Below are 26,656 nucleotides of genomic sequence, written 5' to 3' on the forward strand. Positions count from 1 at the left end.
GCCAATTTTTTCTAGACACAGCCAAAGTGATTTAGAAATGGGATAAACCTATCTCCATATCATTAATATAATGTTAGAATACTGCACACAAAAAAAGTATTTTCACTTTACATGTAACTTGATCTGCAAAAAAAAGAACTTTCAAACAAAGAAAGCAAAGATGTGAGAGGGATTTCATACAGCTAAGTTTACCTGTAAAGCTTTCATCCATTTCTTTGTCCTTCTGTCTCAGTGAAGCAATTCTTGTTAGACGTGGGGGTTGTCCAGTTAGTTTTGCGTTGTTAGCTTGCAATTTGCCAATGACTATTGTTGCTGGAGAAGCAGCATGGCCAGTACTAAAATGATCTTTCACTAAACAAGTAGGCATCTGTTGGAACAACAGTTAACTTTTTTTGCTCCACAACAGTAATTAAGGATATTAAAAATGAAAATAAAAAGAAAATAAACAGAACTGATGATATTAAACTCAACCAAGACAAATCATTTCTATAATTTTACCAAATTAGGCAGTTGGCCGAGGCAAGTCAACTCTTTTGAGCACTATGCAAATTAAGTTTAGGAATGATGAGCCATGTGTCATTATTGTTGTTTGCATGCTAGTGAAAAACTTACGACTTTCAAGGAGGTGACATTCTTGACCCGTTTGCGCTTTACAGTAGGTTTCTTTGCAGCATTCCTCAACTGTGGTCTTACTACTCCTTCCTTCACTACTTGTGCCCATGACTTTTTCACTAAAAAGAAATCGCAAATATTCAAAGTTTAAAACAAATTCTTAGCTTCAATATTTTGGAACAAATAATACACTATCTCAATTCCGACACTTAAATTACATAACATTTCACAAAAGGCCAAGTTTCCATACTGAGCACTGAGTGTCTACTTTGCTGCAAATAATTTGCTTGACACAAGATCAAAAATAAAGACAAACAATACAAAACGCATATCCATGGTCAGTTGGAAAGAAAAATCAAGAAATTTAAACAATCGTATTTTCAAAATATTTAGAAATCACTTTACTGCCGTAGCAAGTTCAGTTAATCCTAATTATGTGTATTTTCACATATTAGAGTTGTGTTTTGTGAGCATAAAGAGATAGTCTCTCTGTTGAAGTAGAAGCATACTACTTTCTAACCACAATAAGTAAAGGCGAATGAAATCAAAACAAAATGGTCTCAAATAAATATATGCATACTGCCAAACAAAAGCCATTGACTAACAGGACACTCGTGCTTAGCTGCTCAGTATCATATAATGACAACTTGTGGTATAATGAAAGCATTTTATAAATGGATTGTCTAAGCAAGAGACTAAAAATAATAATGAATAATAATAATAATCATGAAGAGCCCCTTCCCTCTTCAGTCCTGACGAAGGGCTCCGGCCCGAAACGTCGACTCATCGTTTCCATGGATGCTGCCCGACCTGCTGAGTTCCTCCAGCGTGTTAGGAGTGTTGCTTTGATCCCAGCATCTGCAGATTATTTTGTGTTTATAATCTCCAGTAAGGGGATAAAAGAATGCAATTATTTTCTGAAAGTACTGGTAAATCCAGTGAACCAGGGTCTTGCTTGTAACACAAGTGGGAAGAATATACCCATATAGCACATTAACTTTAGAACACAATAGAAGGGATAGAGAAACATTATTCTAACCCATTACTCTATTAAAATGCTGCTTGAGGCAATTCTTCTATATACAGGTCGACCTCCACTAATCCGGCACCATTGGGACCTGAGGTGTGCCAGATTAGTGAAAATGCCGAATTACAGAAGGATCACATTAAGCATAATCAGTGCCGGATTATCGAAGGAACCGGATTACAAGTAGTCAGAGTAGTGAAGGTCGGCCTGTAATTGTTGCCAGCAGAATTAAAATTAGCTGGAAAAACACAACCCAAGCATAGTTGGATAAAACCTGTGACCTAAAAGCACAAGTATTTTTCAGTATTCCGTGAAAGTATTTGAATTAATGTTTTACACATATAATGCTTTCTAAAATCCTTGTTAAGACTTACTCTCCGCATCAACTAATCTAAACTACCAAAAATAGTAAGCACATTTCACTCATTATACAAATGTTAATTTTCTTGAATCATTAATAGAAGTCCCATTCACAGGGCTCCTCAATTTGCCAATTTCAGTTGAACTCTAGTAATAGTAAAACTACAACAGATATACATTATTATCTGTAACCAACCAATTTGAACAAAGCTGCAATTTTTAACCTTGGTGATTTTATCACAGGAATTCGTACAATTCATACTGTCTTTAATACGATATAAATTTAGGAAAAGCCGTACCCAACAAGTTGCCAACTGATGCTCCATTGTGTCTCCTGGACTGTATTTCTGCAAGAAGTGAAACACTGTTTCTGGTGCTTTTCCTGGAAGCTTTTTTCCCAGAAATTGATTTCTGATGAGATGGATCCAAGTGTGCCAAACTGAGAGACTTGGGTGTAATATGAGACTTTACAGACTGAGGCAGGGTGGGAGGTGTAGCGACACAAGAAGTGGAGAAACACCCAGTCAACTGTGGAGAACCAAAGGAACCAGCAGTGATTGGATGGGACATTCTACGAGACAAAGCAATAGATGATGCTTTGGAACGAGGAGACTTCTTGGTATCCGACGAGGAAATCTTCTTTTGTGAAGGAATTCCTGACACAGGTAAACTCTTAACACAAGGAGAGGAGGGCAGTTTTGCTGAAGAATTCTTGACACTAGGTGATTGTTTGATGGTTAATGAAAAGGATGACTTGACTGAAGGTGACCTCTTTGTAGTTGACTTTGCGCTAGTTGTTAACGAAGACGCCTTGCAAGGTGATATTTTGCTTTTCTTAGGAGAAGCATTTGCTGAAGGGTTATTTGTCTTTACAGAACTTGTATAATTTTCACTTTGTTCACTGCATTCCTTAAACAAAAGGATAAATATTGCTAATTAAGGCAGGACAAGATTAAATTTAAAAATTGGGAAAATATAATACAAAATCGTGCAATCAAAATTAAAATACAACAACAGGAATTAGGTAAAGCCTAAGATTATTATGCCCATTTCCATGCTCTGTGATCTTTTAGGACTGTACTTTGTCCGGATGCAGAGAGCTAATGTATTATCCTACAATATTTTGATTAGAAGCCTGACAGCTGGCTGATATATGCCGACAGTAAAATTTGTACACAAATTTAAGTTTTGCAAATAAAAGTTAAGCAAAACAATAAGTACAGGAAAATAATTTGGAAAAAAAGGCACTGCATTTTTAAAAAATCTCACCCTAACCTATTGAAATCAATGGGATCCCAGACCCTGTGCAAAAGGTATTCCGACATGATCCAAGAGGCAATTACCCAGTTTAGTATGTGGTGAATATGAGCACTCTATGGAGCAGCTTCTAACAAGAATTGACCTTCCTGGTTTTCTGCAATTTACATCAAGCACTCAAAAGCCTGCAGTTTCAACAGATAAACCATAATATAGCCAGTGAGATGCAACCCAATATTCATCTTACAAAGCAATATTTTAACAATGCTAAATTCAGTAGAATGTAAAAACCAAATTCTGCAGCATTGAAATGCTGCTTATTTAAACTCCATAAGGCAATTCAATCCAATATTTTTAAATGACAGCTCAATAGGAAACATTTTCCCAAACTTGTACCATTTATCTCGAACTAGTTGGAAAACAATTTATTGCATTCAGCTTTCCATATGTTCACATAGTGTTTGAAGAAATTGATTAATAATCAGCAGACTCGTTGATATCTTCCTCAGCAAAGTAGGAAAATTAAATGAAATGTCAACCAGATGAATTAGCAGCTTCCATTTCTAGAGCGGTACACCAAAACTAAATAGTTGTCAAATTACTGGGCCTTGGCAGTAAATTACAAGTTACACAGCCTACCTGCAATCAATTTAGGTAAAAACAACCTGATCTACAGAAACTACTGGAGTTTAGAGCATTAAGAAATCCACTTCACATAATTATCAATGAAGAGGATTATTGTCCAACACAAAGTGTCTTTAAAATAACAATTACGAGAAATTATTATTCATTTCTATGGGGTAACCCAAGTTTGTTTTAAACTTAGATTTACTGTTAACTGAACTTTAATCCAATATGTATATGCCATAATAGTAATATAAAGCGTACTTATTTGTATGTTTTAATTTTCCTTTTAAAACTTCAACTCAAAACTATAGATTTCCATACCCAATAACTGTTGTCATGCTAAATTCTTGCCACAAGGTGGTGATCAACATAGTAGTACAAAATGTTTATTATTTTAATACCCATTTGAAGACACTGGATGGTGCTGTGGGGAAACAAGAACAATGCTGTTCTATACAACACCATTAGTGAAGTTTTACATGGTAAGACAATGCATTTTCTAGTGATTAACTGCCAAATGAACTAGCAGGCCACATATGGAAGCAATTCAGATTCTTAGTATCGCCATTCCATACATATTATGAAATTTTTTTTGGAAATAGATCAGACCACAACAATTTGGACACCGTTTGACTTAACACATTATCCACAAGTTTTCTGGCTGAGCTTTCATAACACAACCATGAATGCACATTGATAGTTACCTGAATTACGCTTGTGTGTATCCCTATACTGGACGTACGTTTCAGCACTGCACGTGGTGCAAGACGAAATGGTGTGCTCACTCGTGTCGGAGTACCTCCCTTTCGCAGAGGAGAGCATGGTGGCATACGCTTGTCAAATAGTTCTGGACTTAAATTTGCACCAAAGGAGACTCTCTTTCTCTTTAAAACTGGTTCATCAAAATTTTCATTTTCACTTCTGCGCTTTTTGGGTATGTATTGGACATCTAATAGGAAAAATAAAATGAGACACTACTAAAAAGAAAAAATGATTCCGTAGTTTTAAAATGTAACTTTGCAATATATAGATAAACTACAACGTTGCCAGAGAAAATGAGGAAAATCTTCTTTTTAATATAAAATTCACCTCGTGTAATGAACAGTAATGCTGCACATCTGGTACATTACTATACATCAAGTTCACAGCAAAATGCCAATTGTACTCGAAAGGAATGTCAATCACAACATTTAAGAAACAGGAGTCCTTCATTTGTGCCATCTTAACCAAGTCAGTATCAAATGGCAAATGATAATTCAGTTAATTCATTCTTTCCAGGATGCACTGAATCAGTCACCAGCTTCTCAATATTTATTCACTAGGTATGAGTGAATTTACAGGATTGGTTGGATGAGCAATTCATTTTAAATGTATTTACTCAATCTTTGTTATGTACAGCTCATAAAGAGTACATTTCAATCTTGCCACTTAACTAGAATCAGTTTTATTTTCAACATCTAATACATTGTTTTGATGCTTTACTTATAATTGATTATATTTTCAAGCATGAAACTGAATCTGTGAAAAAATTTCACAGGCAAGATAAAAAACTGATCTTCAACTGATGGCATTTATTATACAGTACAGTGCTAGACAAGTAAATTTTTCAACCTATCAAGTCTCTGCTAGTATATCTGTACGAAAACCCACAAATACCCACTTTTACTAATCTCATTTCCGAACACTTAATCTGCAGCTAAACTGCAGTTTAGAAATCGTATTCCTTGGGCTCAATAGAAAGGAAATTCAGAAACAATATCTATATGATAAGGGGGATATTATTGCCACAATCTTCAATTCAGAACTAAAAATTCCACCTGAAATTAAAGGAGATTCTTTGTTGCTGGTGAATGAATCAACATCTGCAAATGAAAACTTACTTAATTCTTCATCAGGCATATTTATAGGTACCACATGGCTTCTTCCTACAAGGAAATATTTATTTAAGTGTCTAGAGTGCCATTTGATGAAATGGACATGACAAACAATTTGTACATCAACTCACTTTTCTCAGGTTGTTTGTTGGTTAAGTTTCCATGTGGACTTCCAGATGTCCGATCCTTTTTCTTCAAGCTTTCTACTTTGGTGCTGTACTCATCTTCATTGCTTTCTACCCTTCTACTGATCTGAAAAGGTGAAGAGGGAGAGGCACTACCTCTCAGTGTAGATGACTTGGATAAAGGATGTGAAACCTCTGTAGTTTGCATATTCTCTTTACGTAGTGATGATCTATCTTGATTTCTGGGGGTGTCAACAGGCTGTTTTTCTAACAATTTATCTTCAGACTCAGATTTTACCGCCTGCCCTCCTTCAGCATCTACAGCTCCCACATTTTTGTCATGTAATGATGGTCTACCACGCCTTTTGGGTGTGTTAGTCTTATCTTCACTTGTTTTATCTTGGATGCATCCCATGTTGACCAATTTAATTTCTCCACAGGATTTTGCAGTTGAAGGTTCTGAAACATTTGTCAATTCAGTTTGCTCTGAGTGAATATCTGTTGCTTCCATTTTATCACGTAAAGATGGTCTGCCATGTCTTTTGGGAGTATCAACCTTTCCTTCATCTATTCTAGCTGCAGTGTGACCCACATCAGCCAAATTATTTTCCACTTCTGACTGTGCAGTTAAGTATTTTGAAACATGTGTAATTTCACTTTGCAGTAATTGATCAGCTGCAGCTTCCACATTTTTGTTACGCAATGATAGTCTGCCACTTCTTTTGGCAGTGTTAACCTTTCTCTCGCCTATATTAATTGCCATGAAGCTCATATCAACAGAATTATCTTCCTCTTGTAAAAGTTCAGCTGAAGATTCCACATTTGTAGATTCATTATTTTTACCACCCACATTTTTATTATGTAATGATGATCGTCTTCGCATTTTAGAGGTGTCACCCTTTTCCTCACCCATTTTAACTGCCTTAAGTCCCTTGTTAGCTTTATCATTTTCTGTTCCCGATTTTGCAACTGAAGAATCCAAAACATTTGTCAATCCAACTTGCTTTGGATCAATATTTGCACTATCCACATTCTTAATAGATAATGATGATTGGCTTCGTCTTTTGGGGGTGTCAGCTTTCTCACCTATATTAACTGGTATGAGTCCCAAGTTGACCGTAATACTTTCAATGTTTGACTTTTCAACTGATGATTCCAAAATATTTGTTGATTCAGCTTGCTTGGAATCAATATTTGCACCACCCACATTATTATTATGTAATGATGACCGGTTTTGCCTTTTGGGAGTGTCAGCCTTTCCCTTGTATGTTTTAACTGGCATGAGTCCCTTGTTGTTGCTATCATTTTCCATTCCCAATTTTGTAACTGAAGATTCCAAAACATTTGTCGATTCAACTGGCTTTGAATCAATATCTGCACTTTCCATGTTTTTATTGCGCAATGATGACCGGCTTCGTCTTTTGGTTGTGTCAATCTTCTCATCTATTTTAATGGACATAAGTCCCAAGTTGACTTTATTACTTTCCATGCCTAATCTTGCAAGTGACGATTCCAAAATATTTGGAACTTGCTTGGACTCAATATCTGCATCACCCACGTTTTTATTACCAATTGCTGCTCTGCCTCGCCTTTTGGGAGTATAAACATCTTCTTCATCTTTTTTGATGGGTGTACATTCTGTATGAACTAAATTATTTTCCACCCCAGATTTCACAACTGAAGGCTCTGAAAACCTGTTAGATCCAGCTGGTTCAGATTTAACATTTGCACCTTCCACATTTTTGCCTTGCACTGACTTTTCAACCAAATCTGGGTCTTTTTCCACGGACGGTTCAAGAATATCTTCAAAATTCTTTGGAGCTGCACCCAAAGTTAATGACTTGCGATTCATAAATTGGCTCTTGTGTTTTCCTTTCGGTGTTTCTTTAGTTGCCTGATCATTACTTAGCTCTTTCCCTTTTGCACCCTTTGTTATGGATGTTGTTGGTGTAACCTTTGCAACAGAAGTTGGCTGTTCTGTGAATTTGTTTACCTCCATTTTGTTTTTCTTAGGAGTGTTTATGTCAGCAGTTGATGCTGAGAAGGCTGCACTTGTAAAATCTTCAATTAGTAGAGGATTCAATTCCCTCATTCCTTTATTTTCATCTGCTTTTGCCATCATTTTCTCTTCCAGTCTAATATTACTCATTCGCCCATTTGCTGATGCCCAAAGGCTTTTACCATTTTGAGAAATTGTGACATTGGATTGCTTTGCTGGAATGCATGTTTGCTTTATCAAGTCTGCACTGTTTTCTTCAACTGATTCAGACATATCACCTTTGTTTGATTTAGTCTGAATTGATTTTGTGGCCTGCTGCTTGACCATTTCATAAAGTTTGGTAAAAGGTGATAAATTTTCTGAATCTGTAGGTTTCTCATCATTAAGTAGCTTTGTGAAACTTCTTCTGTGCTGGTTCTGTAAACCAGGATCTTCCCTTTCATTTGGGGTAACCTTCGGAGATTTTGTTGATACTCTTAAGCCTTTATCCACTTTTACCTTATCTGACAAGAAAACACAAAATTTAAAAGGAGACCTTAAAGTTTATGGCCAACTGAAATTCAAATTTAAAAAGGTCAAAGTACAAATGATGTTTCACTTCTGACAAAAAATTTTTCTTTGTGTAAACTGAAGAATTAACTAGTTCTTGAAATGCACTACATATATACAAGACATAAATTAATAGTGTACTTTCTGAAAAACTTGTTAAGTTATAAGTAACTATAAGTACCTCCAAATCACATGACTTTCTGATACGCACTACTGGTGTGTCCTGTCTCCAATGCAATGAAGGAAAAGTAACCTACCTAAACTTGAAATTAGCAGCTAACAGGAATAATAATTAGCAAAAAGTTAAACACTTTTAACCATAAATTGTATCAGATTTGCTGGAACTGGCAGTTAAGTAAATTTAGCCTTAGCATATTTAGTTAGAACTGTATGACCTGTACTATATAACTGAAGGGGCTGCAAGCGTTGAGTCAAAAATATACACACAATTATTATTGAAAGAAGGCAGCATCGTTTCTCCCATGCAAAATTTACAAATGGACATCTTCAAACTTTCTTTTGGATGGATCTGTTCTCTATTCTAACTGAATCTTTATAGAAAAACCACCTTCAACAAAAAAAGTTAAAAGCATTCCCATCTAAGAGCAGTTGCTTCAGCATTTAAAGTACCCGATAGAGGAAAAAGTGCATTTGCTTACAGTTCATCCACCACTTTAAATTTTTATCCTTTATAATTAACACTATCAAAAGTCATTATATATTTCTTAAAGGGTGCACAAAAGCAATCTATTAAGAGTTAAACCAATGATCACCAACACCTGGAATGTCTTGACAATAGTGGAAGCATATCACGTGAAATCTTCACGTCACCCCAATCTAGACATACAATGTCATTTCTTTATTATGGAGTCAAAGTCCAGGAAAAAATATAAATAAACTCCTCCTAACAGCTCTATGAGAACACTTTCAGGTTACCTTGTCATGCAACTCACCACCCAAAGTGGGTAGCAAACAATGATCTGAAATCGTATTACAAAAGTAACTGTGAATCAGATGTGCCTGAAAAGCCATATTCAGTGCATAAGTTCATGCATCAATTTGCTATACACTGTACAAGAAATACCAACCAGGTTTATGTTCACTCGAAGACGACTGATCATTAATGGAAGGTTGTGAATCACCATCTACTCCCTGTTGAACATGAAGAACCTGTTAATTCAAATATAAACATATTAAGAATATAGAAAAAAAATGAGCTGAGCAGTGAGAATTGAGACATTTCTAATCATTGAGTGTTATTTTCAAGGTCCTAGTGTTTTGGAAGCATGAAATAAATGACAAACGATAAGAGAAGGCCAAAATATTAATCCCTGAATAAAATACAATCAATCAGAAAAAAAATTATTTCTTAAAGAAGCATTTAAATGCAAGATGTAGAATATCCTCAATGTCAGTCCAGAATTTCCAACAAATTGTCAAAAAAGTAAAACCTAGGAATGATAAATTGACAAAGAAATGAGCAGGGAGTAGACCTTATTATTAGATTTACATTAGTCAGTTTTACATTTGATACCAATTTAGGCAAAAGGGCTCAACTCAGAGGGCATGGAAAGAAGAGAGTATTACTTGCAAATTACAAGGCTGTACTTAAGAAAGGCAAAAATTAGAAAGCAAAGCTTGACTTAGAATTTGAAGTGAACTATGAATTCTACTGAACTCACCACCAATAGCAGATACAATACAAAGTTGAGCTGCCTAGTCATTTTTTTGAATGTATTCAAATCTATAACTTCTGGATACATTGAGTGAGTAGTAATAATTAGAGAATACCAACTTAAAACTTAATTATCTACAAATTTAGTTTTAGATTTTGCTTACAAGACCATTCTTCTGGCACCACTCTAATTCCCATGTCAAATGTCCTTCCATGGTGCTCCGAAGAAACTTAATTGAACTTACATACTGGTTACAAGGGAAGGCAGGTGGTTATAGCTACTTCAGGAAAAACTTCCTTCTGCCATCAATAGGGCTGTTGCAACACTCACAACACGCTGGCAGAACTCAGCAGGTCGGGCAGCATCCATGGAAAAGATCGGTCGACGTTCCGGGCCAGAACCCTTTGGCAGGACTGACGTGTTAAATCTGTCAAATCACACATGCTGCACCTTATACCAGGAATTGCAACAACTGTATTATTTTTCCAGAATTTTTTGTCCATTTAATTCTCCTTGAGAAAGTGGGTGCAAATGCCTTTCTTGAGCCAATGCAGACCATGCAAGAAGGTGCAATACATCAACAAGAAACACTGCCAAAATTAAGTCAACTTCCACATGATATTACACTGAAAAATATATTCAATCTCATAAGTCAAGATTTTGATCTTGTGGTATTCATATAGACAAATAGGATGAACCACACAATTTTTATACAGCAGCATTCCTCGGTCAAGATCCTATGTGATGGCACATGCAATCATGGACAGTCATATTTGTGACAGAGACTACAAATTCAAATTAGTATGCCATCAATACTCCCAATGAGTCAGTTAGCAACCACCAGGCCACTCTTGTTCAGAGTATTTCTGTAGGACCAGCAAAAGAAGAGTGTAACCTCAGGGATTACATTGTGAAGTCAACTTGAGGTCTGGGCTGGCACAATCCTGAAAAGCCCCAATGCATTTGACAGAATGACAACTAACACACAGGATACTAAATAAATTCCTTTAAGCTTGTGTCCATCAACACCCCCACCCCACTGCCCTCTGCATCATTTTACATCATCTGGTGATTAAGCAGAAATCTATTGTAACTTGAATTGGCTCAGTGTTACTCCATTACACTATACTTCTCCAGATGACAGATTACTTCATTAAAAGGGATCCAATATGGCTGAAGATAAATGACTAAAATCAGAAATTTTCAAAGACAAAGTACGTTCTCCGCTCCACCTCATCTTCATTAACTAATCAAAAGTAATATTGGTATCAGAAGGAAAAAGAAAAAAAAAAAAAGAGTAAAACAATTGAATAGAAAACCTACAGCACAATACAGGCCCTTCGGTCCACAAAGCAGGGCCAAACATGTCCTTACCTCAGAACAATGTAGGCTTACCCATAGCCCTCTATTTTTCTAAGCTCCGCGTACCTATCTAGGAGCCTCATAAAAGTCCCCATTGTTTGCGCCTCTGCCGCCGGCAGCCCATTCCACGCACTCACCACTCTCTGCATAAAAAACTTACCCCTGACATCTCCTCTGTAACTACTTCCAAGCACCTTAAAACTATGCCCTCCTGAGCTAGCCTGGGAAAAAGCCTCTGACTATCCACACGATCAATGCCTCTCGTTATCTTGCACACCTCTATCAGGTCACCTCTCATCCTCCGTCGCTCCAAGGAGAAAAGGCCGAGTGTACTCAAACTACTCTCATAAGGCATGCTCCCCAATCCAGGCAACATCCTTGTAAATCTCCTCTGCACCCTTTCTATGGTTTTCATGTCCTTCCTGTGGTGAGGCGACCAGAATTGAGCACAGTATTCTAAGTGGGTTCTGACCAGGGTCCGATATAGCTGCAACATTACCTCTCAGCTCTTAAACTCAATCCCACAGTTGATGAAGGCCAATGCACTGTATGCCTTCTTAAACCAGAGTCAACCTACGCAGCAGCTTTGAGTGTCCTATGGACTCGGACCTCAAGATCCCTCTGATCCTCCACACTGCCAAGAGTCTTACCATTAATACTATATTCTGCCATCATATTTGATCTACCAAAATAAACCACCTCACACTTATCTGGGTTGAACTCCACCTGCCACTTCTCAGCCCAGTTTTGTATCCTATCAATGTTCTGCTGTAACCTCTGACAGTCCTCCACACTATCCACAAGACCCCCAACCTTTGTGTCATCAGCAAATTTACTAACGCGTCCCTCCACTTCTTCATCCAGGTCACTTATAAAAATCACAAAATGTAAGGGTCCCAGAGCAGATCCCTAAGGCACACCACTGGTCACCAACCTCCATGCAGAATATGACCCGTCTACAACCACTCTTTGCCTTCTGATAGCAAGCCAGGTCTGGATCCACAATGTCCCCTTGGATCCCATGCCTCCTTACTTTCTCAATAAGCCTTACATGGGGTACCTTATCAAATGCCTTGCTAAAATCTATATACAGTACATCCACGGCTCTACCTTCATCAATGTGTTTAGTCACATCCTCAAAAAATTCAATCAGGCTCGTAAGGCACGACCCGCCTTTGACAAAGCCATGCTGACTATACCAAATCATATTCTGCCTCTCCAAATGTTCATAAATCCTGCCTCTCAGGATCTTCTCCATCAACTTATCAACCACTGAAGTAAGACTCACTGGTCTATAATTTCCTGGGCTATCCCTACTCGCTTTCTTGAATAACGGAACAACATCCACAACCCTCCAATCCTCCAAAACCTCTTCCGTCCTCATTGATGATGCAAACATCATTGCCAGCAGCTCAGCAATCTCCTCCCTCGCTTCCCACAGTAGCCTGGGGTACATCCTGTCTGGTCCCGGTGACTTATCCAACTTGATACTTTCCAAAAGCCCCAGAACATCCTCTTCCTTAATATTTACATGCTCAAGGTCTTTGGTTTACAAACAGAGGCAATGGGCAACGAGACTTTTAACAAGAAGAGGCTGATGATAGGGCAAACTTGCAGACAACCGAATGAGTTGCAAGATAAAAGACAGACACAATGGAAAAGGCTGAATACAGGCTTAAGGCATTATATTTGAATGCGCGCGGTATATGCAATAAGGTTGATTACGGGTGCTCCAGCACATCCTTTCTTAGTATCTACATGCTCAAGCTTTTCAGTCCGCTGCAAGTCATCCCCACAATCGCCAAGATCCTTTTCCGTAGTGAATACTGAAGTAAAGTATTCATAAAGTACCTCTGCTATCACCTCCAGTTCCATACACACTTTTCCACTGTCACACTTGATTGGTCCTATTCTCTCACGTCTTATCCTCTTGCTCTTCACATACTTGTAGAATGCTTTGGGATTTTCCTTAATCCTGTCCGCCAAGGCCTTCTCATGGCCCCTTCTGGCTCTCCTAATTTCATTCTTAAGCTCCTTCCCGATAGCCTTATAATCTTCTAGATCTCTATCATTACCTAGTTTTTTGAACCTATCGTAAGCTCTTTTCTTCTTAACTAGATTTACAATAGCCTTTGTACACCGTGGTTCCTGTACCCTACCATCCTTTCCATCTCATTGGAACGTACCTATGCAGAACCCCACACAAATATCCCCTGAACATTTGCCACATTTCTTCCGTATGTTTCCCTAAGAACACCTGTTTCCAATTTATGCTTCCAAGTTGCAGCCTGATAGCCTCATATTTCCCCTTACCCCAATTAAAAGTTTCCCTAACTTGTCTGTTCCTATCCCTCTCCAACGCTATGGTAAAGGAGTTAGAATTGTGATCACTATCTCCAAAATGCTCTCCCACTGAGACCTGACACCTGACCAGGTTAATTTCTCAGTACCAGATCAAGTACAGCCTCTCCTCTTGTAGGCTTATCTGCATATTGTGTCAGGAAACCTTCCTGAACACACCTAACAAACACCACTCCATCTAAACCCCTCACTCTAGGGAAATGCCAATCAATATTTGGGAAATTAAAATCTCCCACCACAACAACCCTGTTATTTTTACACCTTTGTAGAATCTGTCTCCCTACCTGCTCCTCGATGTCCCTGTTACCATTGGGTGGTCTATAAAAAACACCCAGTAGAGTTATTGACCCCTTCCTGTTCCTTAACTTACACCCACAGAGACTCCGTAGACAAACCCTCCATGACTTCCTCCTTTTCTGCAGCCGTGACACTATCCCCGATCAACAGTGCCATGCCCGCACCTCTTTTCCCTCCCTCCCTGTCCATTCTGAAACATCTAAAGCCTAGCACTTAAAGTAGCCATTCCTGTCCCTGCACCATCCAAGTCTCTGTAATGGCCACAACATCACTGCTCCAAGTGCTGATCCACACTTTAAGCTCATCCTCTTTGTTCATAATACTCCTCCCATTAAAACAGACACATCTCAAACCATCAGTCTGAGCGCGTCCTTTCTCTATCACCTGCCTATCCTCCCTTTCGCATTGTCTCCAAGCTTTCTCTATTTGTGAGCCAACCTCCCTTTCCTCTGTGACATCAGTTCAGTTTGCACCGCCCAGCAATTCTAGTTGAAACTCTCCCCAATAGCCTTAGCAATGTTGGTACCAATGACATAAACAAGAAAGTTTAGGGAGTTAGGAAGGAGGCTGAAGAGCAGGACCTCCATGGTGGTAATCTAGGGATTATTCCCAGTGCCAAGAGGTCATGAAGGTGAGAACAGGAAGATAGCGCCTATGAATGAGTGCCTGAGGAGATGGTGCAGGGGGCAGGGTTTCAGGTTCTTGGATCATTGGAATCTTTTCTGGGGAAGGGGTGACCTGTACAAGTAGGACGGGTTACACCTGAACTGAAGGGGAACCAATACGTTTGCTAATGCCATGGGGATGTGTGGGCGTGAGTGAGAGTATGAGAGATTGAGTGAGAGAGAGAGAGAGAGAGAGAGAGAGAGAGAGAGAGAGAGAGAGAGAGAGAGAGAGAGAGAGAGAGAGAGAGAGAGAGAGAGAGAGAGAGAGAGAGAGAGAGCGCGAGAGAGAGAGCGAGAGAGAGAGCGCGAGAGAGAGAGAGCGCGAGAGAGAGAGCGCGAGAGAGAGAGCGCGAGAGAGAGAGCGCGAGAGAGAGAGCGCGAGAGAGAGAGCGCGAGAGAGAGAGCGCGAGAGAGTGTGTCTCGATGAAAATGTTTGCTTGTCAAGATGAATAAAAGTTTTCATATCTACAATTTATCCTATTTCTCTAGGGACTTAGTTGGAGTCACAAGTCTTTTCTATTTTAAAGTTTTCATAGATGGGGCATGCAGTCTAAATCCTTTATAACCTTCTATAGATTCATGATGCAGCGTATCCTAACTGGTAGCATCAGGGCCTGGAATGGAAAGACCAATGCCCAGGAAAGGACAAGTATACAGAAAGAGGTGGATAAGGCCCAGTCCATCAAAGGCAAAGCCCTCCCCACCATTGAACCATTTACAAGGAGCACTGCCACAAAAAAGCAGCATCCAACATTAAGAACCCTGCACCCCCCCACCTCCATCCAGGCCATGCTCTCTTCTCACTACTACTAACGGGCATGAGGGACAGACATCTTAGGTCTGACATTACCAGGATCAGGAACAGTTATTACTCTACAACCATAAGGCTCCTGAACCAGCACGGATAATGTCACTCAACTCAACTCTGAACTGATTCCACAACCTACATTCATTTTCAAGGACTATGCAACTCTTGTTCTCATTATCATTTATTTATTCATTTATTTGCACAATTTGTCTTTTACTCACTGGGTGTTTATCATTCTTGCTTTTGTATAGTTTTTCCACAAATTCTATTGAATTTCTTAAATGCCTGCAGATAAATGAATCTCCAGGAAGTGTATGACTTTTAAGTACTTTGATAATAAATTTAATTTGACACGCTGTTTACAAATTAGTAACTACTAGTTACTGCAAATTTGTGCACATGCATTATATGTCACATTTCCATTGACAAGTGGCTGTAATATCATTTAGAAAATTCTGAGCCTTCATCTGGACTAGAAAAGTCCTGTTCAGACCAGAAGGGCCCAAAAACATCTGTTTACTCTTTTCCATAGATGCTGCCTGGCCTGATGAGTTCCTCCAGCATTTTGTGTGTGTTGCCTACAAAAACTCCATGTTATTTTTCTCAGTAATTTCTTAAGTGTACAATTTAGATTTTAGCCATATTATGTGGAGAAAAAAGAGGATTGAGTAACTGGCATCCTCTCTTTCTCTCTCCCCCTTCCCTTTTTCTTATTACCACATAGGAATATATGCACATACTTGTAGAGTTTCATTCTTCAAGGTTAATGAATTCCGTTTCTTCCTTGGGCTAGTGTTGTGCACTGAATCCAAAGGATATTCAAATCTAATACCAAAAAGAATAAAATAAATTTATTTCCAGGATATTTTCCACATTAAAGCAGAGGTTACAAGTGAATGAGTAACAAATTTTGCTGGAGAAATGGAATTGTGGATAGCAGGGTTTCAACCTGAAATGCTCACAGTTCCTTTCCTCCCAGATGCTGCCTGGTCTCAGAAACTCACCGATGGGCAGTATACAACATTCCAATTCTAATCACACTATGAAATTCAGCATGGAAGAGGAAATTTGGAATAAATGCCTAACATAAATGCAGTCAAAAAATTTTACAACATTGTCAAAAAAAAAGTTTATCATTCTTTAATTGGAATGTAAATGAATGATGCAAGACTTTCATTCAGGTAGTAATTCCATAATTTAAATCTTCAAGATTTAATTTTTCTAATATATATTGAGTATTTTAAAGCTTCTCTGCACCCACAAACTTGGTTTACTGCTCCCAAGGATTCTTAACTTTCAGTTATTGTTTCAAAGTGCAAGGGAAATATTAAGTTTTAAAAGTTTAAAGAAAATGACAATCCCAGCTATATTTAAGTCACTTAACTGTCTTTCCATCTTTCCAATTAAATTCATTTTACTCGTTTCACGCTCCAGACTATATTCAAGGTGTAGAAGAACCTTGCCGCATGCAAGCTGACAGCAGGCACTATCAATCCTAATGCACAACCAGATTTCCACATATATATTGTAATTTAAATGCAATAGCTAACTTGTGATACCTCAAGAGAGGCAAATTAATGAAAAATTAGTGAATGTTTTTTTCATGGCGGATAGTCTGTAATGAATTACAACACATGACAAAACTATGCACCCAATTACACAAGGAGCCAGAAAAATACAGCAGAAATAGTAAATACTCTATGCTGTCCCTTTTAAAAAAGATGAATAAATTCAACTTAGCATTTTATATTTGGTTATTTCTCCAAGGTGATGGCTTTTGCACATCGTCTATATGTCATTTGCTTGCTAAATGACACTGTAAAACGTCAAGTTTCCAAATATCACTCCACTTCTTCCCAATTGCAAATTCTCCAGCAACTTTTGCATCACAAAAATACAGTTACTGTAACTACAGGTTCTATATTGTACGCAAATATTTCTTGTAGCTGCACGTTCCTGACTACATGAGCTTTCGGTGTAGCAGTTTCAACTGTTTCATTAAGACATTCCACTTTAAATGAACTAGCAGTTCTTTTGTGCTTCATGCTCTTTGCTTCTTTGGAATTTGACAGTGAATCGATAATTTCTTCAAAACAGTATAAATAAGCCAGTTCTAAAATCTGCAGGTTAATCACTGTGAACTCCACGTTGTCAACACTGCCCGCATCAGAAACCAGAAAAGTGATTGTGCATGATTGTCAAATATACTTAACATGCCAGTGAGGTAGACGGTGACCTTTTGTGTGAAGTTTAAATTCCTTTGTGCGCTAGTAGCAAAAGATGTGGTCTGGATGGCGGTGTAGTGGCATCAGCACTGGACTTCAAGGCAGATGGTCATGAGTTCAACCCAGCCAGATCCCAATCTAGGTAGCAGCAGTATCTGCACGGAATAAAGGCCTGGAAATCTACTTCCATATCTTCCCATGAAAACCCAATGGACCCTATGGTCTATGAGGTCACGAAGAGTCGGACTTGACTTAGCGACTGAACAACAACAAACAAAAGATGCTTATGCGTGCCTTAGAACAGTGGTCCCCAACCTCCGGGCCGCGGACCGATACCAATCCGCAAAGCATGGAGTGCAGCGGTATCCAGAGCGCACCCAGCACATCTTTAAGAAAAAAGCCAAACAAACAAACTAATTAATTAATTTGGTGACGATCTGGGCTGACATTTACGTGCCGAGTTGCACCTAATTAATTAGATTGTTTATTTCGGCTTTTTTCTTAAAGATGTGCTGGGTGCATTCCGGCTACCGCTGCACCCCTGCATGCTTCGTGGATCGGTATCGGTCCACAGCCTGAAGGTTGGGGACCACTGCCTTGGAGGGAACATTGGATCACACGTGTATCCATTTTGCAAATTTTTATTTAATTGGAATTTAGATGCCGCAGCAGTGCAGCAGGTAGCACAATGCTATTACAGCTTAGGACATTTCAGAGCTCAATTCCAGTGCCATTCTGTAAGGATACCCTGTTCGTTCTCCCCATGGAATGCGTGATTTCTCTCCTGGTGCTCCGGTTTCCTCCCACAATCCAAAGACATATCAGATAGGTTAATTGGCCTTTGTAAATTGTCCCATGATTAGGTTAGGATTAATTGGGTTTGGCCGGGGCTGCTGGGGTGGCAAGACTCAGAGGTCTTACTCCGCACTGTATCACTAAATAATAAATGATTTACAAAGAAACATTTAAAAATATGACAAAAGTATACTCTTGACTATCTAATCTAACAGCATAGCTCTTTATGATGTCTGCACAGTGGTTTTAAAGCAAGTGACAATTATCAACAAAGTTTAAACATTTCTAAATCACATAATTAGAAAACACGCTCAGATATTTAAGGCTACATTAATGCCACCTACCCATCGATGATATAGGACTATCAACTAAACCAAGCTAAGTAGTAGAGACCCTTTAGTTTAAGATCCTACTTACCTGAAAGAACGATCAATAACAGTAAATGTATCACGATGTTTCAGTCTTTCCGAATGTTGAATAATTTTACCATTTAACAGTGTTTGATTCACTTCACTCAAATTAGTTAGAATAACCTGAAAAGGAAAAAAGGTAATAAATGTAGTATAATGGTGTTAAGTCTACTATTGTTAAGTCTAATGATAAAAAAAATCACCTCATTATTTTCATTCACTTCAAGCTTACAATGTTCTTTTGAAACATGAGGTAACTGGATACGTATGTCACATTCTGACTTCCTACAGAAAGAAAACAAATGGAAAAGTAAATGACACTGTAGAACAGTTGCATAAAGAACCATAAGTAGAGCAGCCTTACCTTCCAAATAAACATGAAGATGATGTCAAAGGAAAATTGTATCCATCTGCTCCAGTACGCTTGATTACTATAATTTTGCCAAAAAGGGGCATTTTTGACAATGTTTTCTTACCTGTAAACATATTTTTAAAATTAGTAAACTGCACTGAGAATACTCTCCTGCGCAATGTCACAACAACATACGTAAAGCATGACATACTAAACAAAGTATCCTTGCGGTAAAATACAGTTAAGGAGCAGGGTGATATATTTTCCAGTGGGCAGCAAGCCACCTGAACTCACTGATCTTCAACATTTTGAACACATCTTCCGTGTTGTGGACTCCCAGGTGCAGTACTGCACTAGAAAGCCAGTGATGAGGTGATGGTAGGATGGGTGTGGAGGCTCGCAGAGAAGCAATGTAGAATGGGCCCTCCAAATAAAATGACAGGCTTCACTGATTAGATTGCCTTGGTGAGCAACCAAGTTCACCAGCTGCCAAAGATGCTTTTTGGATGGAAATACTTATGCATGTCTAGCATTTAAATAAACCAAATAAAAAAGGTTACTTTGTATTTAAATCACGCACAATGAGCCTGTCTGACTTGAATCATGGCAAATTGCTGAGATTCAGCAGTGTAATTGTTGGGAAATCTGAGTTGATGTCCATGAACGCAATGCACACAAATATGGGGAAATGATAGTAAAAAAAAGTAGCATTTCAATGAGAGAAATAAAATCACTGAAGTCACAAACAAGAGAAAATCTGCAGATCCAAGCAACACACTCAAAATGCTGGAGGATCTCAGCAAGCCAGGCAGCATCTATGGAAAAAAGTACAGTCTACATTTTGGGCAGAGACCCTTTGGCAGTACTGGAGGGAAAAAAAAATGAAGAGCAGATTTAAAAGGCGGGGGAGGGGAGAGAGAAGCACAAGGTGATAGGTGAAACTGGGAGGGGGAGGATGAAGTAAATAGCTGGGAGTTGATTGGTGAAAGAGATACAGGGCTGGAGAAGGGGGAGTCTGATCAGTGAGGACAGAGATGGAGGCTATGGAAGAAAGAAAAGGGGGGGAAGAGCACCAGGGGGAAGTGATGGGCAGGTCAGGAGATAAGGTGAGAGAGGGGAAAGGGGATGGGGAATAGCGAAAGGGGTGGGGGGGGGGGGAGGGATTACCAGATGTTCAAGAAACCAATGTTCATGCCTTCATGTTGGAGGCTAACCAGAAAGAATACAAGGTGTTGTTCATCCAAACTGAATGTGGCCTCATCACAACAGTAGAGGAGGCCATGGATTGACATATCAGAATGGGAATAGGAAGTGGAATTAAAATGGGTGGCCACTGGGAAAACCTGCTTCTTCTGGCAGATGGAGCATAGGTGCTTAATAAAATGGAAAGTGGGGTGGGGGGGGCGGAGAAGGAAAGATGTGCTTGATACTGCGATCCTGTTGGAGATGGCGGAAGTCACTGAAGTCATGCTGATTCTGTACAATCCCCTCAATTCTACTGTTAAGTTTAGAAACATTCACTTTGGGCAATATATTATTAAAATGGTAAGAGTCACAAAGCAATACAACATGGATATAGGCCTTTCGGCTCAATGAGTCCATGCTAAACTCATTGCACAACCATCAAGTCCCAATTTCCTGTCTTTAGCCCATCTATCCCTACCATGTACCTATGCAAGCACTTATTAAATGATTCTACTGTACTTGTGTCAACCATTTCCTCTGGCAGTTCATTCCCTATATTCACCACTCACCAACTCATGGAAAAAGTTGTCCTGCAGGTCCATATTCAATTTTTCCCTTCTTACCCCAAAACTGTGCCCAATTGTACAATGGTCTAGTGATGGTGACCTACTTTCATTCTGATACCAGTAATTTTGTAGGTTGCATGTATCTCATGGTTATGGCTGCACAGAGCAACTAAACATGGAGTTGTCCAAGTGACAGATTGCAGGTGGACTGAGAGTGGTCAACAATAATAAGTACAAACTTCCACTGGAACAGGATTGGTGCATTTAGCACAACTTTCTCCAGGGGCACTATTAAGAGCATCCTGACTGGCTGCATCACTGACAGAATGGGAACTGAACTTCCCCAATTCCCCCTCTACAGAGTGGTGCAGACAACCCAGCGCATCTGTAGATGTGAACTTCCCACTATTCAGGATATTTACAAAGACATGTGCGTAAAAGAGGCCCGAAGGATCATTGGGGACCCAAGTCACCCCAACCACAAACTGTTCCAGAAGCTACCATCCAGGAAACGGAACCACATCATAAAAGCCAGGACCAACAGGCTGTAGGACAACTTCTTCCACCAGGCCATCAGACTGATTAATTCATGTTGATACAATTGTATTTCTGTGTTATATTGACTGTCCTGTTGTACATAGTACTGTATTTATTATAAGTTACTATAAATTGCACATTCTACATTTAGACAGAGACGTAAAATAAAGATTTTACTTCTCATGTATATGAAGGATGTAAGTAATAAAGTCAATTCAATTCCAACATGGACCATTATTCAGTGAACTCCAACTAACTGCTATTGTTCCAGATCAGCAATCAACCTTGTATTCTCACCTGTTAAAAAGGGTCATCTGTTAAAACTTAGCCTATATTCTTCTTGCAGAAGTGCTTCCTAATTCCATTTATTGTGCATGGCAGTATCTTCCCATGGCCATGACACACCCTGAAGCATGCAGCCCAAACAAAAAAAATTATACTACAGATATACCATTATCTTCTAACTCTGGTGTCAAGACTAGCATTTCATTGCTAAGTTTTTGACATTGAAATTATTTATGCACATGGATTCTTTGTCCCTTTCCAACTTCACCTCTTAAGCTTTTCAACATTTAAACATACAATTTTTCTTCCATTTCTAAGTTAATATTTGCTTATTAGCAAGTCTTTGCAGGGAAGTTTATCTACCTAGTTTAAAATTCTTTATTAATAAAATTTGAATATGTGCTTCCTTCTCCACGCTTCTGAAGTTATTACTAAACGGCAAACATTTGAGCCTTCAACACCAAACGTTGCAGTTTACCTCAACACAAGACGAGCCCTCTCAGCTAATGTCTTCATGTCCTTTAGTTCCTCTAACTTCAACTAAAATTGCTATAAACGTTCATGACATGTGCCATTGATTCAAACTCTCTAGCTTAGAATTTAGAATGGTAAATATTAAGACAAAACATTACCGATCCCTCACAATTTATAAAGTTTAGCAAACATTCCTTTAATAATTATCTGTAGTTTATATTATTTATATCATTCCACATATCACTATCACTTCATTATACAGTATCACTGTCGTCTGTGGCCATTTGATCTAGTTAACTCATCTTAAACAACAATTTCCTCTGTACGTTTCCTCTCCTACAGGCTGTCACTGACGTACGAGGTTTGCCCTTGCGGAAGTCAATGAATCATTCTTTGTTAAGATAATTAAAAAAAACAAAGCACAAAAAAGGTTTTTAAAAAAATTATAGTAAAAACAGAATGCTGGATAAATTGCACCATTTATGAAAGGGATCATTGTCAGCACTACTTGACTTCACACTGTTGTGCGTTGACATAGAACCTGTAACATGATGGATCAGAAGATCCTTCACGGCACCGACACCAAATTTGTCAACGGGTCACAAAGGTATTTCAGGAGTGGGGATTGTGGTAAAAGTGCCCTACTGGCAACATCAACCATTTCCTGTGCCTTATGCCAGCTTCCAGCTCAATGCCATCCCTATAATCTAGAGATCAGGAGATCGTCGTAAGAAAACAATCCGGGTCGATGGGACGAAGCAGTTTAAATGCTTCGGCACGAACTAGATGGGCCGAACTTCTCCAAGACTCTGAATCGCCAGCGCACAGTAATGATCTATCGAAACGTGGGCATCTTTTGAAGCACACATTCTCCCCAGAACAAGCAGGCACGTTCAAAAATCGATTGCTCAAGCAGATCGATGAGGTGGCGAGTCTTAAGGTAAAACTGCAGACTTGTCCAAAGTCCTGTCTGTTCGTCGGTTTCCTTCTCAGAAACCTCCGACGTCTCCCGAATCGTTGAAGGGGAACATCGAGTGTCGGATCGGCGTTTGTAAAAGACAGCTCCGCAGCGTTAATGAACCAAGATCAGAATGAACCATGCTTTCATCAGACAACACTCCCTTCACAAACTGAGCACCAAAACCCGGAGAGGTTCAATAAACAAAAATCTGAAAGCACAAGGCATAGCAACTGCTAGAATCCACGATTGACAAAAAAAGGAACAAGATGCTGGAGGAACTCGGCGGGTCGAACAGCAACTACTGTCGGTTTCACCGCAAACTTCCCCCACAGGCACCGGTTTCCTCCAACATTTTGCACCAGATTCCAGCATCTGCAGCCTGTTGCATCCCCAAGAGACAGAACACCTCCGTCACAGGACGGATATTTAAAGCCTCTCTCGCTCCGAGAGATGAAGCGCCGCCACCAGCCGCGGACAGTTCAGGGCAGTCCGGAGCCGAGCCCAACTCTGCAAGTGGCCCTCCGCGACGCTTTCCCACTTCAGGCGCGCTTAACCCCAGTAAAAAATTCTGACAAGTTCTCACTCTCCATTTCACCTAATGAGAGCATTTAAATGACCTACCAGCCCATTCAGTTTATGTTCTTCCTCCGAGCAATCCGGCGACCCGACGTGCGCCCTCGGCTCCGACTCGACAACTGATCACGAACGCTCCGCGCGCCCGCTCAAATCTCCCGCCACCTAACCGTCACCAGCCGCCGCAGCGCCGATCCGCACGCAGCCGCAGGCGGGCAGACCGCCCAGCATCCCCCATCCCTTCCCCCCCTCCCCTCCAAAGGTAACGCATTTCTTTTCTCTTAAAGCCGTTCACCTCCGTACCTCATAAATTGCTCAATTTCTATTCCGCTCCAACGTTATTTTCGAAAAAAAACAACCGGTTCGAATTGCGGCGCCAAACGATCCGATTGGCTGGCCGCTCCTGTACTTCATAATTAACGGCCAATGGGATGTAACGTGACGTTCGCTTGGCAGGTCCACTGCGCTTGCGCAGTCGGGGAATGGGGATCGTTCAGAGGGATCGTCAGATCGTTCTTGCTCCTTGTGTTTGCATATCTTTTCAGGACAGAAAGTACAAGTGTAAACTGGCAGGCTTCAAGTGAGGTGAGGGAGGGTCAGAGTGCAGTAGGTAGACAGGCGTTTTCAGTAAAAGTAAACTCATTTACCAGATAATGTTTTAAGCATTTTGTTTTTTATTATTAAGTATGTTGCATGGAAGACGCGCGTTGACGAAAACTTTAAAAAGAAAATACACAAAAATGCACAATTTAATAGATTTTGATGGGCAACTTTTTTCATAAAGTGTGGTATGTATGTGAAATAGGCTGCCAGAGGAAGTGGTTCCGGCAGGGACAATAACAGTTTTCAAAAGACCGAATAGTATACGGATTGGAAAAATTCAGAAGGTTCTGGGCTAAATGGCATTAGCTTGAAGATCTTGGTCGACCTGAACCAATTGGACCGAAGGGCCTGTTCCCGTGCTGAAAGAGAAACAGAAAGCTCGGTCACAATGTCTCTAGGCAGAATACTGAAGGTGACATTTCAGATTAAAACTCACTCAAATGTAGCTTCTATGTAATCAATCTGAACAAAATAGAGGGTGTTGTGAAAGAGTGATTTCTGCCTGCTGCTGACTCTCAGAGCTAATTCCAGAAACAGGTTCTTTAAGCATCCAAACAGGGCAAAGTTAATTACTAAATGTTTGGGAGCTTTACCAATGCCAAATTGCCCTTATGTGTGCTTATGAATGAGATGTTAAGGTTGGGAGCAACTTCTCAGAGTGTAACTTATGGCCACCTCAACAGTATAATTCCTTATATACAGCAACTTCCCAGCTCTTGGCTTCATCCCTCCCCCACTTGTCTTCTATCATTTTGGGTCTCTCCCTCCCACTTTCAAATCTCTTACTATCTCTTTTCCATTAGTCTTGTCAAAGGGTCTCAACCCAATACGTTGACTGTACTTCTTTCTATAGATGTTGCCTGGCCTGCTGCATTCACCAGCATTTTGTGTGTGTTGCTTGAATTTCCAGCATGTGCAAATTTTCTCTTGTTTGCATTTATAATTCCTTATACATTTGGCTTATAACTGAAGTTGACAATACCTTACCATCCCCCAATAACTTTAAGCAGATATTACTAATCTTTCAGTTCCATAGACTAGACAATAGGTGCAGGAGTAGGCCATTCGGCCCTTTGAGCCAGCACCACCATTCACTGTGATCATGGCTGATCATCCACAATCAGTACCCTGTTCCTGCCTTCTCCCCATATCCCTTGACTCCGCTATCATTAAGAGCTCTATCTAACTCTTTCTTGAAAGAATCGAGAGGATTGTCCTCCACTGCCTTATGAGGCAGAGCATTCCACAGATCCACAACCCTCTGTGTGGAAAAAGTTTCTCCTCATGTCCATTCTAAATGGTAACCCACTACTAACTCAGCAATGGAACAATTATTTAGTTAATGCATTCACTAAATGTTTATTTTCCTTTTGCATCCCCTCACATACTGTCTACACACTCATAAAAGTTGCTGATGAATGCAGCAGGCCAGACAGCATCCCTAGGAAGAGGTACAGTCGACCCTGACCCTTCGTCAGGTCTGGACCCGAAACGTCGACTGTACCTCTTCCTAGAGATGCTGTCTGGCCTGCTGCATTCACCAGCAACTTTGATGTGTGTTGCTTGAAATTCCAGCATCTGCAGATTTCCTCGTGTTTGCTGTCTACATACTGTTCTCTGACCTCATGTCACCTAAAATCTGAAATTTCCTGCTTTAATTCTACACCTTAGTTTTCATTCTGAAAAGATAGATTAGCTAAGAGAACACAACTGATTTGGGAAGCCTTTAAAACAGTCAGTATACCCTCTTCCACCTGCTGGTTGACACCAATATACCCATCTGTAGTAAAACTTTCTCCTCTGTTGCCCAATCATCTTCATCTGTGCCCTCTAGTTTTAGACTTCTCTAGCTTTATAAATACATGGCAACCATCCGACCTAACTAATTCCCTCTTGATTTTTAAACCTCTATACAGATTCCCAGCCTGGGGTCAGTTAACAGTAGGGGTCTCTATACCCATGACTGTCGCCACCCACAGCCCCAATATGCTAATGAAATTTGCTGACGATACTACATTGATTGGCCTATTCTCAAATAATAATGAGGCAGCCTACAGAGAGGAAATCATCACCCTGACACAGTGGTGTCAG

General features: G+C 39.7%; 1 protein-coding gene across 1 annotated transcript in view; it reads right to left on the minus strand.

Annotated features, from left to right (window-relative positions):
* mki67 (marker of proliferation Ki-67) overlaps nucleotides 1-24,120 on the minus strand; it is a 46,887-nt gene extending 22,767 nt beyond the window's left edge. Inside the window, exons 1-11 of the mRNA XM_072239398.1 lie at nucleotides 24,011-24,120; nucleotides 19,394-19,505; nucleotides 19,233-19,314; nucleotides 19,037-19,152; nucleotides 16,340-16,424; nucleotides 9,519-9,600; nucleotides 5,889-8,384; nucleotides 4,588-4,832; nucleotides 2,299-2,908; nucleotides 613-731; nucleotides 193-367 (exon numbers count right to left, since the gene is read on the minus strand). Coding sequence (XP_072095499.1) covers nucleotides 193-367; nucleotides 613-731; nucleotides 2,299-2,908; nucleotides 4,588-4,832; nucleotides 5,889-8,384; nucleotides 9,519-9,600; nucleotides 16,340-16,424; nucleotides 19,037-19,152; nucleotides 19,233-19,314; nucleotides 19,394-19,485 — 4,102 coding nt within the window. The 5' untranslated portion in view covers nucleotides 19,486-19,505; nucleotides 24,011-24,120. The remainder of the gene's footprint in view (nucleotides 1-192; nucleotides 368-612; nucleotides 732-2,298; nucleotides 2,909-4,587; nucleotides 4,833-5,888; nucleotides 8,385-9,518; nucleotides 9,601-16,339; nucleotides 16,425-19,036; nucleotides 19,153-19,232; nucleotides 19,315-19,393; nucleotides 19,506-24,010) is intronic.
* Between the last annotated feature and the right edge of the window lie 2,536 nt (nucleotides 24,121-26,656).

Source organism: Mobula birostris, chromosome 21 (assembly GCF_030028105.1).
Source record: "Mobula birostris isolate sMobBir1 chromosome 21, sMobBir1.hap1, whole genome shotgun sequence".
In the NCBI taxonomy this organism is placed as follows: domain Eukaryota; kingdom Metazoa; phylum Chordata; class Chondrichthyes; order Myliobatiformes; family Myliobatidae; genus Mobula; species Mobula birostris.